Source organism: Salminus brasiliensis, chromosome 5 (genome assembly GCF_030463535.1).
Source record: "Salminus brasiliensis chromosome 5, fSalBra1.hap2, whole genome shotgun sequence".
In the NCBI taxonomy this organism is placed as follows: domain Eukaryota; kingdom Metazoa; phylum Chordata; class Actinopteri; order Characiformes; family Bryconidae; genus Salminus; species Salminus brasiliensis.
Genome location: NC_132882.1, coordinates 3,506,702 through 3,520,725, shown reverse-complemented (window position 1 = coordinate 3,520,725; position 14,024 = coordinate 3,506,702). Strand labels below are relative to the sequence as shown.

General features: G+C 41.3%; 1 protein-coding gene across 1 annotated transcript in view; it reads right to left on the bottom strand.

The window, feature by feature from the left end:
* The window catches only part of col11a1a (collagen, type XI, alpha 1a), a 148,503-nt gene that overhangs the window by 97,859 nt on the left and 36,620 nt on the right, over positions 1-14,024 (bottom strand). Inside the window, exons 6-9 of the mRNA XM_072679262.1 lie at positions 10,375-10,464; positions 8,516-8,620; positions 4,643-4,939; positions 47-109 (exon numbers count right to left, since the gene is read on the bottom strand). Of these exons, the coding sequence (XP_072535363.1) occupies positions 47-109; positions 4,643-4,939; positions 8,516-8,620; positions 10,375-10,464 (555 nt within the window). The remainder of the gene's footprint in view (positions 1-46; positions 110-4,642; positions 4,940-8,515; positions 8,621-10,374; positions 10,465-14,024) is intronic.

Sequence of the window (14,024 nt, the reverse complement as noted above, 5' to 3'; positions counted from 1 at the left end):
TCTCTAATATTCCCAGCAATGAGCTCCTCAGGAAGGAATAACTTACGGGTTCGATGACAGCTGGTTCCCCTTTCTCTCCTTTCTGTCCCAGGAAAGCACCCCCACCAACCTGCGACACATAACAGGTCAGAGGTCAACACCACAGCAGGCCTGGGCTGGCCTCCACCTTAGTTCTCCACTTTATTCAGCTTCATGTGAGAAGATGCCTCCAGAACTAAGCCTGTGTGCCTCAGTGTGTGAGTCACAGAAGAACCACATTGGGTTCCCAAATGAACCATCTTTTCTGTTCGTCTGTTTTACATATTTGTGTTTTAAAGAACCTTTAAATTATGTAAAAAAGTATGTTTCTTCCCTGAACCTTCTTTTTTAAAGGATCTATTTAAGGGGTCTTTCTAGAACATTTACATTTAAAGGGTCTACATATATAAGGGGTCTTTCTAGAACCTTCAGATTTAAATGGTCTATTAATATAAGGGTTATTTCTAGAACCTTTACATTTAAAAAGTCTATTAATATAAGGGGTCTTTCTAGAACCTTCACATTTAAAGGGTCCATATATAAGGGGTCTTTCTAGAACCTTCACATTGAAATGGTCTATTAATATAAGGGTTCTTTCTGGAACCTTTACATTTAAAGGGTCTGTATATAATGGTTATTTCTAAAGTCTTCACATTTAGAGGGTCTATATATAAGGGGTCTTTCTAGAACCTTCAGATTTAAATGGTCTATTAATATAAGGGGTCTTTCTAGAACCTTCAGATTTAAATGGTCTATTAATATAAGGGGTCTTTCTAGAACCTTCACATGATGTACATGTTCTAAACCTGTTCAAAGTTTTGTGTTCGTGAACCTTCATATAACTTAGAAATTCTACACCTTTTAAAGTGTCTTCCCAGGAGCTTTCATCTAAAGGATGAAAGGAAGAACTTTCACATAATGTGGATATTTCTAATCAGGTGATCTTCCTCTACAGAACCAACTGTGAACAGGTTCCTTTGGGAACCAAATGGGGATTTTCTGTGGCATCATGATAAAAACCTTTTGAACTGGATATGGGTTTGAGTAATGTAGTAGAGTCCCATCAGTACTCCAAATATGGACCGCCGGTGGGCCGAAAGTGTTATTACAAACCTCTATTAGCAGAGGACAGCCCACCAGTCTGTACAGACGTCCCTGTAGTTACTGAGTAACACACCTCAGTGTGTGATAGGCCTTGGAGTGTTAAGGGGAGATAAATCTACAGCAGGAATATGAAGAAGGAACAGCCGGTTAAACAGCTTGTTCATGAGGTGTAAATAAACCCAAGTCTAAATAGCTTCTAAATAGTCCCATAGTCATCTTCTCACATGTAAACTTTGTGTGTGTGTGTGTGTGTGTGTGTGTAGAGAGAGAGAGAGAGAGAGAGAGAGTAAATGCTTAGGTTGGACAGTCATGCTGCGGTCAGAGTGTGTATGCTTTGACTGTGTTCTAATGTAGTAAGTGTACAAAAATACCTTTATTAATTTTTACCCTAATGAGAGACTGTAGCTCCGCCTCCTCAGTGTATATCACAATACCTACATTTAGAGCGTTATTAATATTCACCCTAATGAGAGACTGTAGCTCCGCCTCCTCAGTGTATATCACAATACCTACATTTAGAGTGTTATTAATATATATTCACCCTAATGAGAGACTGTAGCTCCGCCTCCTCAGTGTATATCACAATACCTACATTTAGAGTGTTATTAATATATATTCACCCTAATGAGAGACTGTAGCTCCGCCTCCTCAGTGTATATCACAATACCTACATTTAGAGTGTTATTAATATATATTCACCCTAATGAGAGACTAGCTGAACTACACTGTACATTCCAACAGTCTTACTACAGTAGCTATTAAACAGTATATATATATATATATATATATATACATTGTAAGAGTGTGGAACTAAATATTGGGCTTGTTCGTGTGTGTGTGTGTGTGTGTGTGTGTGTGTGTGTGTGTGGTGCTCACAGACCACACAAGGAGTTCCATCCACTCCAAATAAAACATGAGTTTGGGCCTTAAACAGACACTAACACATGATACTCCCTATAAACATCATGGGGCGAGCTGTCGGGTCAGGTTAGATATAATCCAGCCTGTGATTTTAAAGGAATACATGTTCAGTGTGCTGAACACTGTATAATGACCTTCACTTCTCTCTGGACGAGGCAGTTCCACTTCAGTTCTAGAAGTTACTCAGTTCTTAGGTAGCTCCTGAACTGCCCATCTGTTTAAGTGCGTTTGGACTAAATGTCCTGGTCATTAAATGAGTTCTTATATTTTTGTTTTATTAAAATGTTCTATACTGTGCTCTCCTGACGTTTTACATTTATTTAATTTTACATTCCCAATTTTTATGCATTATTTATATTGCATATTTGTATTTATATGCATTATTATTTCTTGCATTTTTATGATTTGATTATTTATACATAAATGAGAACTTGTTTGTTTAAGTCAAGTCAAGTCAAGTCTATAAAGCCCTAACCAATAGGACACCTTGTTCAGTTAAGTCAATGCAGTCCTAACCAATGGTAGAACTTATTTAGTCACGTAAATAAAGACCCAACCAATGGGAGAGCTTGTTTGTTTAAGTCAAGTCAAGTCAAGTCTATAAAGCCCTAACCAATGGAATAGCTTGTTTGTTTAAGTCAAGTCAAGTCAAGTCTATAAAGCCCTAACCAATGGAATAGCTTGTTTAGGCAAGTTAATAAAGTCCTAACCAATGAAAGTCAAGTCCAGTTAATAAAGGATTAACCAATAGGAGAGCTTGTTCAGTTAAGTCAATAAAGTCCTAACCAATGAAAACATTGTTTAGTCAAGTCCAGTTAATAAAGTCCTAACCAATAGGAAAGCTTGTTAACTCAAGTTAATAAAACCTTAACTAATGGGAGAGCTTTTTAAGTCCTAACCAATAAAAAAAGTCCTAATCAATAAAACCCTGTTTAGTCAAGTCCAGTTAATAAGGATTAACCAATAGGAGAGCTTGTTAACTCAAGTTAATAAAGGATTAACCAATGGGAGAGCTTTTTCATTTGTTTCCAATCAAAACATAACAATGTTTCTACAACAGCAGTATTTATGTATCGTCTCCTTTAAAGGAACAGTGTGGAGTTCCTGGCTGTGAGAATGACTCCACATACTGCTCCTTTAATCCACGGTCCCCAGCCACTGACTCCCCACAACCTAGTACCATGTACCTAGTGGCTGGATTTCCACTGTAGACAGTGGTCCATACATGTGTGTATGTGGTGGCTTCAGCTGCAGGGGGGTGGGAGTTGGGGGGAGGGGGTAAATAATGTCTTTTTTCGGAGGAGGTGGAGCGAGCGCAGGGCGTGTGTGAACAGACAGCTGGCTCGCTGGAATGGGGTAATTGCTGTGCCTTCGGGCTAGCGGAGCAGATAGAGTCCTAACAGGCTGCTAGTTACAGCCAGGAGCCGAACGGGACATGACTTCATTCACGGCACGGAAAACAGCACTGTGTGCAGGTGTGTGTGTGTGTGTGTGTGTGTGTGTGCAGGTGTGTGTGTGTGTGTGTGTGTGTGTGTGTGTGTGTGTGTGGACAGGTGGGTACAGAGAGATGGTATGAGAGAGTGTGCAGTCATGAGAGTCGCAAACATGCTCAAGAGAAAGGAGAGAAGAGGAGGTTAGGACCAGGACCATGTTCATGAAACCCCTCAGGTTCATCTCAACATTCCTCACAGCAAACTTTACATTCCACAGCCTCCAACTCCAAATCCAGGACTGACGTATACACACACACACACACACACACACACTCAGAAGGGCTGTACAATATGGGTAAAGACCTGCATTATCTGGATTCATCAAGACACCCTCCGAAACTCATTGGGTGCTGTGATTGGTCAGGAAGCTCACAGCACACTGGTGAAACACTATGGTTGGATGGAGGAGCAGGTCTCTAACTGGGGGCCTGAGATGTTGTCAGTTTTCAATTCTGTCATGTATCAAATTTTGCTCCTATCATATAAAAAAAGGGTGTTTAATTTATAATGGTAGGCTTTGTTAAATGTTATTAACCCTTTAACAGGCGTTATAACTGCATGGTAGACCTTTTTTTCGCGATCAAATATCTGTAAAGCTCGGAAAACCCATCTTTGATCAGTTGTTCGACCTTATCCACCTCATTAAACAGAGTCTCACGTCTCAGATTTCACATTCTGCCCCTCCTAACAATTATATTTGTGTTAAATTGCAGAAACGTGACAATAAAATGTATCTGCGCTACGCCAAAAAAAGTGTACGTGACCGCTCGGTTGAGTTGCCCGCTTAGGGTAAAAAGAACTGCAGGCTAGACTAACTGCTAGACTAAAAAGCATGTGTTTTGCCTTCAGATTGGTCTCTTTAAAGCTTATTATTGCTGGCAGAGCCATAATTTTTTAAAAGGGTTCGAATTAATATATCCAACCCGATCACAGGTTATGGCACTTATTATCCGCAAAGGGGCTTACGATGACGAAACGTCTAAAAACATCTGGTTACAGATGCTCATTCATTCATTTAGTGTTATATTGTATATCCCCTTCATTCACACACACACACACACACACCCCATTTGTTGCTCACTCAGGTCCTAGGGTGTGATACTTACGTCGGTGCCCACTTGTGTTTCCTCTACATCGGTTTCGGCCGGCACGCCGACCCCAAACTCATCCTCGTAAGTGGCCGTGGGGTTTGGGGCATGGTTGCCGAATTCATCGTATGCCCCAAACTCATACTGACTTTTGTCAAGCTCGTTCACGTCATACTCCTTAAGGTCATACTCCTTAAAGTCATATGCATCTGTTCCAGCAGGTACGGGCTGGTTGGGCTGAGGGCCGTCCGTGGGCTCCAGCCCGGTCTGGGCCGGGTCTGTTTCAGAGTGACCCACAATTTCCTCTTCCACAGGCTTATTACAGGCAAGCAATGCAGCAGAGGGGGGTTCAGGGGTGGGTGAGCAATGGGAATAAGGCTGTTAGTTAAGCAGGTAAGGTTACAGAGTATTCCTAGTATTCCTGTGCTGTCCTACATGGGTTTAGCATGAATATACATGAATTACATGATAATTAAGCAGGTAAAATTGTGGATAGCAGCAAGGTACAGCTTTGTTTGTCCCGTTAAATCTTAAAAATTTGACTTTTTAGTGTTTTTTAGGTGTTTAAAAAAATATGTATTAACATATTAATGATATTAATCATGTATTGAGTCAGATCGTTGATAATTGAACTAATAAAAATGTATTTAAGCATTCAATTCCTATGTATATACACTGTATATTTAACATTCTATTAAATATAATGGAGCCGTTGATCCAGAACTGCAGAATATGCAATTTTACATATATTTTATGCTGATATATTCTAAATAACTGACCCAGGGACAAATAAAGTGCTACCTTGATTATTAAAAAAGCTTTTTTTTCACGAAAATCAAAAACACTGCTGCACAAATCTACGCCAGACCTTTTAACTAGTCCTGTCTTTTTCTCAAAGCAGAATAAAAACATCGATTTATGCTTTAAAAAGACAGAAATAGTTTAAGCAAGTCTGAAATGAAGCGTAAGAAGTGGCCTGGCCCCAGTTTAAGCTGGTCAAGCTGGCTCCTGACCAGTATAGGTATGTTTTTTCTTCGAGTTTGATGGGTTAGCTGGTCTACAAGCATGGTCAACCTGACTGAGCTAGACAATCAGTATGGCCAAGCTGTTTGACCAACATGATGGTGACCAGCAAACCAGCCTTGATCCTGGTTGACCACCGTGTGCTATTCTGGTCAGGAGCTGCTTACCCAGCTAGCTTTGGGTATATTTGACCGTCATGAAGGCCAGCTTAGACCTGATCTGAAACCTTGGGCTGGGTTTCTCAGCAGGGTTACATTGTGTTCAACTGCAGAGTACAGTGTCCTAATATTTTTGGACATATATATATAGTAAACATACTGTATCAAACCGACAGACTATTCTAAATGCTGTCTGAAATCACTGTCCTCTGCATCTGAAGGTGATCTAACAAAAGGCTTCGTGGATGGTAGCCCGAATGCCAAATGCTAATTGACTTAGCTTTGATCGGGGTCATCATTAACAAAGCATTTTATTTAGATTTACATCGATTCACTGAGCGGAATGAATGTAAAATATCATAGAAATGATTTATCATATTCAATTAAGTTATAGAATGTCTAGAAAGTCATTGTTTTCTGGCTGGTGCGAGGCGAGTAGCACAGCTGGCCTCTTTGATCGTAGTTCTGCTGTAATGATCAGTTCCAGAACTAAGCGATCCTGCTGTGGTAGAGGACATCAGGGCTCAATGCTCTGGTGCCTCACTTGGCTGGAAGGGCTCAAGAATCTCCACATTTAGCATGTGGTAGCTTTTTACTTCAACCTGGATTGGATTGACCTCCTCTGAAAACTCTGAGGAGCTGGGAACACCGTTCTGCCACGTTTGGCTAAGGCTGCACAACCGGCCGGCTCGGACCGACACCATTTACCTCCCAAATCCCTGCATGTGCTCTTATGTTCATCCCCAGTCTGTTTTTGTTTTGTTTTTTTACCCCAGTCCAGCTTCTGATCTGAAGAAGTGGATATGACTTTAGCAAGGCTAGCAAGCCCTTGGCTCGGTTCAGCTTGGGCCCTGCTGTGGTTCTGCTCCAGCATAATCTGCTTCTCATTAGTGCACAGGGGGTTTTAATGATGGTTGGCCACAAGCAGAGCCCAGGCCTCGCTAGATCTGAGGGGAAGGCATGCTCTAATTGGAAACAACCTGTTTCTCTTTCATAATCTGATCTCCGTTGAGTTCAGGAGAGATTCAGAAAGAGCATGGGTACTCGAGTACTCGGTTGTCCATGCTAGTACTCTAGCTGATGTGAAGAAAATGTCCGGGCTGATCATTTATAGAGATCAAAGTTTTTATTCTACTGGCATGACTTCTCTACAGGGACTAGACTAGCCGTGTGTGTGCATTTGCACAACTGTGTCAGCAGTTGTATCTTAAAGTAGCTGGATGTATATTAGCCTAGACTAGCTTCAATTAAACACAGCCAAGGAGCTTCTCTAGCTGATGTTAGCTAGATGTTAACTTTTCTAGCTGATGTTACGTAGATGTCTACTACTCTAGCTGATGTTAGGTAGATCTTAAGTCCTCCAGCAGATGTTAGCTAGGTGATGTTACATAGATGTTAACTACTCTAGCTACTGTTACGTAGATGTTAACTTTTCTAGCTGATGTTACGTAGATGTCTACTACTCTAGCTGATGTTAGGTAGATGTTAACTACTCTAGCTGATGTTAGGTAGATCTTAAGTCCTCCAGCAGATGTTAGCTAGGTGATGTTACGTAGATGTTAACTACTCTAGCTACTGTTACGTAGATGTTAACTACTCTAGCTGATGTCATGTAGATGTTAACTACTCTCGCTAATGTTACGCAGATGTCTACTACTCTAGCTGATGTTAGGTAGATCTTAAGTCCTCCAGCAGATGTTAGCTAGGTGATGTTACATAGCTGTTAACTACTCTCACTAATGTTAAGTAGATGTTAACTACTCTAGCTGATGTTAGCTAGATGTTAACTCCTCTAGCTGATGTTACGTAGATGTTAACTCCTCTAGCTGATGTTTGATGTTAGCTAGGTGATGTTATGTAGATGTTAATTCCTCTAGCTGATGTTAGCTAGGTGATGTTACATAGACGTTAACTCCTCTATCTGATGTAACTTAGATGTTAACTACTCTAGCCAATGTTACGTAGATGTTAATTACTATTAGCTCATTAACTCAACTAATAAAGCAGTCTCTGGCACTGATAAGAAAACCCTATTGATTCTCTTGCCTATTTTTGAGTAACAAAAGCTCTTTTGGCCAAAGTCCCATTTTCTGCATTTCCCTTCCTTGTGATTAACCTAATATCCATTCATCAACTACTGGAGATGAGACAGTAGGTTATACTTTACCTCAGGATATGGGGAATGATCCCTTTTTTTTTAGCAGCCATGCAGCCTTAACCAACACTGACTTCATCAAACAGAAAGCAGGAAACAAATGCATGGACGATCCACTTGCAGAAGACTGTGAAAGATCTGCTCGATGTACTGAGGATGTTCAGGGTGTGGTCACTGTACAGAAGTGGATCGCTTGACTGTCCTGCATAGTGTTTAATGCTTTCTGTTCAGCAGCTCATCATAAGAGAAGAAGCCGCTGAATAAAAACCAGACCACAATCTCATGGGATTGTTTTTGGTTTTGTCATTTCATACCAGATACCTCCTTGTCACATTTCTGGGCTTTAGACCCTCAGGGCTGGCTTCGCAGACATGGATTAAGCCTAGTCTTGGACTGTATTGCTGTTTTAATGGTGGATCACCATTGAAAACTCTCTACAGCCCAAGTTTAGGCTAATCTGGGTTTGGGAAACTCTTTGGCCCTTGGCTGTTCCAGAAGCCCACTGTATGTAAAGCCCTGAATTTGGCGTAAGGAAAGATGAAGAAAGATATTTACCTCATTGGGTTCAGTGGTGGCATCAGGAGACTGAGTCTTAGTAGCATCTACAGTTCCGTAGTCAAGCTCACTGTCAGTATAGTACTCGCCGTCTAAGTTGTTTAGCTGAGGTAGTATCGAGGTGAAAGGAAAGAAGAAGAAGGAAGAACGAGAAAGAAGGGATTAGCGAGCTAGCTCAAAACCCAGAGTCATCGGCTAGGGCGCCAGTGCCGCCTGCCCTTCTGCTCGTTCTGACGGCATTAGTGATCTCCATCAGAAAGAAAAGGGCGAAGGGGAGATCTCTATGCCATCTGAGCTGGACTACACTTCGTCCTTTATTTTTACCCCTAGAACGGCCTTTCTCGCCGGCGCTGTTGCCTGGTAACCGTATCTCTTCTTCTTAGAGGCTAAGGTTTTGGCCGCTGTCTTTTTTGGAGCCAGGTACTTATATGGCTTGGCTTTGGATTTAACAGACTTTCTCGTCCTCTTCGCTGTCATGGAGACACTACGCTTCATTCGCTGGAGGACGGTGAGGGCGAGCAGAGGGACAAGAAAACACACAACATACACAAAACATCAACAAAGAGCAGCAGATAAGACACAACGTGGGCTAAGCTAACCCTCAGAGGTCACGGGCATGCTAACAAAACCTGTGTTGATCTCGGAATTGAAATTAAATGAATAAATTACATCTCAGTCGTAGTTTGTTGAAGCTGTGGAAAGTACAGATGCTAAACGTTAAGTCCAGATGGTTTATTGATTAATATACATAAATAGCATGGCATGTTTTAGGCTGGTTAAGCTGGTTGACCAGTATAGGGTGTGTTTGATGGTTCAGGTGATCTAAACAACCAGGCTAGACAACCAGTCAGACCAAGCTTGGCCAGGCTAGACATCCAGTCAGACCAAGCTTGACCAGGCTAAACATTCAGTCAGACCAAGCTTGGCCAGGCTAGACATCCAGTCAGACCAAGCTTGACCAGGCTAGACATCCAGTCAGACCAAGCTTGACCAGGCTAGACATCCAGTCAGACCAAGCTTGACCAGGCTAGACATCCAGTCAGACCAAGCTTGACCAGGCTAGACAACCAATCAGACCAAGCTAGACATTCATTCAGACCAATCTTGGCCAGGCTAGAAGCCCAGTCAGACCAAGCTTGACCAGGCTAGACATCCAGTCAGACCAAGCTTGACCAGGCTAGACATCCAGTCAGACCAAGCTTGACCAGGCTAGACAACCAGTCAGACCAAGCTTGACCAGGCTAGACATCCAGTCAGACCAAGATTGACCAGGCTAGACATCCAGTCAGACCAAGCTTGACCAGGCTAGACATCCAGTCAGACCAAGATTGACCAGGCTAGACAACATATTTCACTTCATTTATTACATTAACTTCAGTCTGATGGACTCTTAGAACCTCTGAATTTCAACATAACAATAAAAATACCTAAAATATATTAAAATAATATATATTTTTATATAATATAATGCAATATATAATATATAAATGTATTATATATTACTATTATATCTAAAAGTAGTTTTTTTGGTATTTTTGGTTTTTTGGTATTTCTTAGCCTGTACTATTCATTTGTTGGACATGATTGGGCCAATCACATACACATTTACACCCCTATATTAAACAGTACAGAAAACCCACAGTAGCAACTCCACAAACAAAGGGTTAAACTGGTTTGGAAATAACGGCAAAGAAAGACAAACACAAAAATGAACAGCTAGACATGAGACGGGCGCCAGTTTCAAAGACTTGAAGACACAAACAAACAAACAAACAAACAACACGGAAGCATTTCGGACAGGGTCGGAGGGGTCACATGACAGCCAGACACCACATGACAGTCGCAGGACATGCGATTACCTGAGTCTCGGAAAACTCGCTTGTCGTGTCGGTGGTGGTGGGTCCGTCATAGTAATCATACAACTCTCCATAATCTACTGCAGTTGTGTACTGGGCAGGAAGAGGAAATGAGGTCATGGGGAGGTTAGTAAAGCATACTAGAACACACAAAACACACTTTAATGTAACAAAGCCCAGCAGGTATGTTACATACATAGGTTTTGGGGCTTTTATGGGGGGGGTTGTATAAAAGCATTGTCTCAGATGAAAGTGAAAGGCATCTTTCAGTGGATTATTAGTTATATATGTGTTAAAGGGTCCATATCCTGCGTTTATCCTGCATTTATCCTGCTTATGTCCGGAAAACAGCCTCAGTTTAACAGTCTCACTTTATCCATTAAAACAATAATATTAATTAATAATATTATTAATAATAAAACTGTCTATTAACTGAGCCTTTAAAAAGGATATATTATATGCAAATTGTATATTGAGCCTGTATTGAGCCTCATTGAAATGAATTCATCCAGACTGAAACACTTCTTATAGCTTCAGTGTGAGTGGGCGGGGCTATGTATAAAGGATGAACAGGCATTGCAAAATAGGCAGCTTTTGCAATTTGCATATTGTAAAAAATTCTGTTTCTCAATTTGTGCTGTTGCCTTTCTCCGTAATGTGAATCTGGGAGTTGTTCTTTACATTGTTTTAGAATTTTATGATGAACGGACCAAAAGAGGACCAATAATGGACCTGGTCTGTACTGTCCATATATGGAAACTAAGCTAAATACTGTGTAATTAATCGTCAAATTATCAGATTTCTACACAAGGACTACAATTTTGCCACAATTTTGCCCAAAACTAGACAATTATGTGCAAAATATTAATAATCCAATATAATAATCCAAACTAAGCTGTCAGGAAAATCCTTTATTCATTTAGTTATTCATTTTTAACTTCTTTATAATGGGAATCTGGCAGTTGTTGATGAATGGACCAACTCTCCAAAATTAATGTTTTTTTTTTGCTCTATTGTTCTGTAAAGTTGACATTTTGGAGCTATGAAGAATTTTATCCAACACCAATGTCATATATATATATATATATGTGTGTGTGTGTGTGTGTGTGTGTGTGTGTGTGTGTGTGTGTGTGTGTGACATTGGTGTTGGCTAAAATTCTTATCTATTCTTATCTATCAATAGATAGATAGATAGATAGATTTAATGAGGAGTAAATGGTATGTTTAAAAATGTGCATTTACATTTTTATGCATTTTTATACATTTAATGCATCAAATTTAATGTCAAAATGAGTACGAAAAATATGCTTTTGCATGATATGGGCCCCTTAATGCTTCACAGTCAGACTGAGATGCATCACATCTGAGAATGCAATGCAGTCAAAAAGGTCTACAAATGGAGAGGCAAATGCTTGTATGAGACCTGTGACATCAGAGCACATCACTGTTAAATACGTCAGTAAATAAACAAACAAACAATAAATAAATCAATAAATAGTAAATAGAAAAATGGCAATAATGGGTTAATTTCTGCAGCATTCACCGTCTGATGCTGTGTGGAGATCCGTGCAGTTATACTGAGGGTGTTTTAGTCAGACTAGTGAAGCACAGGTGGGCTTATAGTAAAGCGCTGTAAAAGCGGCCTGGTTAAAGGCGCTATAAACGTGCCCTGCAGAAGAAACGAAATCGCAGCCATATGTCCGGCCTTAGCCTAGAACGTCTCCTCCTCTTTCATTTTCTTGGTGTGTAGTGATTAAATCCTGCTCCACTTCTAAAGGGGGGCACTGATTTACAGAATCAGAGCCTCGGCCTGTATGGTTCCCATTTGCAGGGGGTCCGAAAAATTGGCGAATGCTGCTGGGATTGGCGTTATATGTAGGGATTATTTACAGTAAATTGGCAATAGTATCATTCAGATGGTATAAGAGCATACAGGCCTTGAAATGAGCGTTCGTTAATTGCGATACAGTAATTAATAAACAGGTTAATATATTGTCGCTGCCGTTTGTGGCTTTTTTTTTTTATTTTACATAATTTGAACAATAAATTGAGCAATTTCTGGCCAAAATGGTCCCACTTTAAATATAAAATCTCTAATAACTGTGTAATTAATTATCAAATGATCAGATTACTATTTTAAAAACAGCGACAATATATTTTACAACTGATATGGTCAGATTTCTTTCTTGTATTTTAGTGGAAAATCCACAATTTAGCCCAAAACTGGACAATTCTGTACGAAATCTGAGCCATTCTCCTCATATACTGTATCAATGATAATCCGTTGCTATTCTCAATGGAAAGCTGTGCAAGCAGCAGCCTCAGTTCCTCTACAGGCTCCAATCCATCATAAATGAACCCAGCTTAGTCCCATAAAACGCTCATAAAACAGTTCCCTGGGCAGTCTGGCCTGCTTCCATGGGAGGCAGGAGTCAACTAGGCCACTGGAGCTGTGTCCAGCCAAGTCTATACAGGCCCAGCCACACGCTGGCCAAACCTGACCAGGCCCAGCCAAGCCCCAGAGAGACCCAGCCAAGACCTTGCCAGGATAATTTATGATCTCTGATCCCAGCCAGGGGCTTAGGCTTCAGAGAGAAGGGGGTTAATGTTTAACACGCGCTGCAGAGGGTCTATTACTGCTGCGTTGTCAGGATCAGGAACTTAATCAGTGTTTCTGCTCCTGCTAATGAGGACGGGCTTGCCTGTGGTCTGGTGCTGGCAGATGTCACCGCTGGGGCGGGGAAAGGATGCTGCTGTACACACTGTACATACTGCCTCCATATGTTTACAGCTGTGGGTCAGCTCTGCTGGGCCTGAATGTTCATAATTTGCTCTTTTTTATTAAGTTAATTGATCAAATATTAACAATGATGATAATAACTGACCCTAAACCAGCACTGCTACTCCATATAACCCCTAATCAGGTCACTGTGGTCATTCACAATGGCTAATGTAGTCTTAGCCAGCTGAGTAAATCAGTGTCTATGGCTTTAAATATAAAGGCTTTCCTTTCCTTTCCCAAATGTCTTAAAACCACACCAGGGGAAGTGTTCAATAAGACAAACCCCGGTGGTTTTCCATGTCCGCACCCGGCACTACACTGCCGTTACTCAGCAAAGCACAGGCACAGTGTTCCTGCAGCTGGAGCTGGCCGTGTTTGCACGGCACGCGCCGAGACTTCCTCTGCAGATAGCGTTACAGCTGGGATCTGCAGAACGCATTAGCAGAACAAACTCCGGAGAAAAGCCCAGAACATTGGCCAGAATACACTCAGCAGTTCATCAGCGGAGCAGCTCCCTCTCCGCGTTCCAGTGCATTACGTAGCACATTAGAGAAACCCACACTGACTCTACTACACAAACACAGCCCTACAAGACCAGACACCGAGAGCGACCACGCTCCAGCAGCAAGCGCTGAGAGAAAGGGGAAGAAACATCAGCTGAAACCCGCAATTTAAAAAGGAAACCGTGCTCCAGTCTGGACTTGTGCAGATACAGCACTGAGCACCAGTCTTACACCAGCTGAGGGTGTTACTGTCTGTCTACGTATCTGTCTGTCTGACTGACTGACTGCCTCTCTGTCTATCTGTCGGTCTATCTGTCTATTTATCGATCTGTCTGTCTGCCTGCCTGTCTGTCTATCTGTCTATCTAT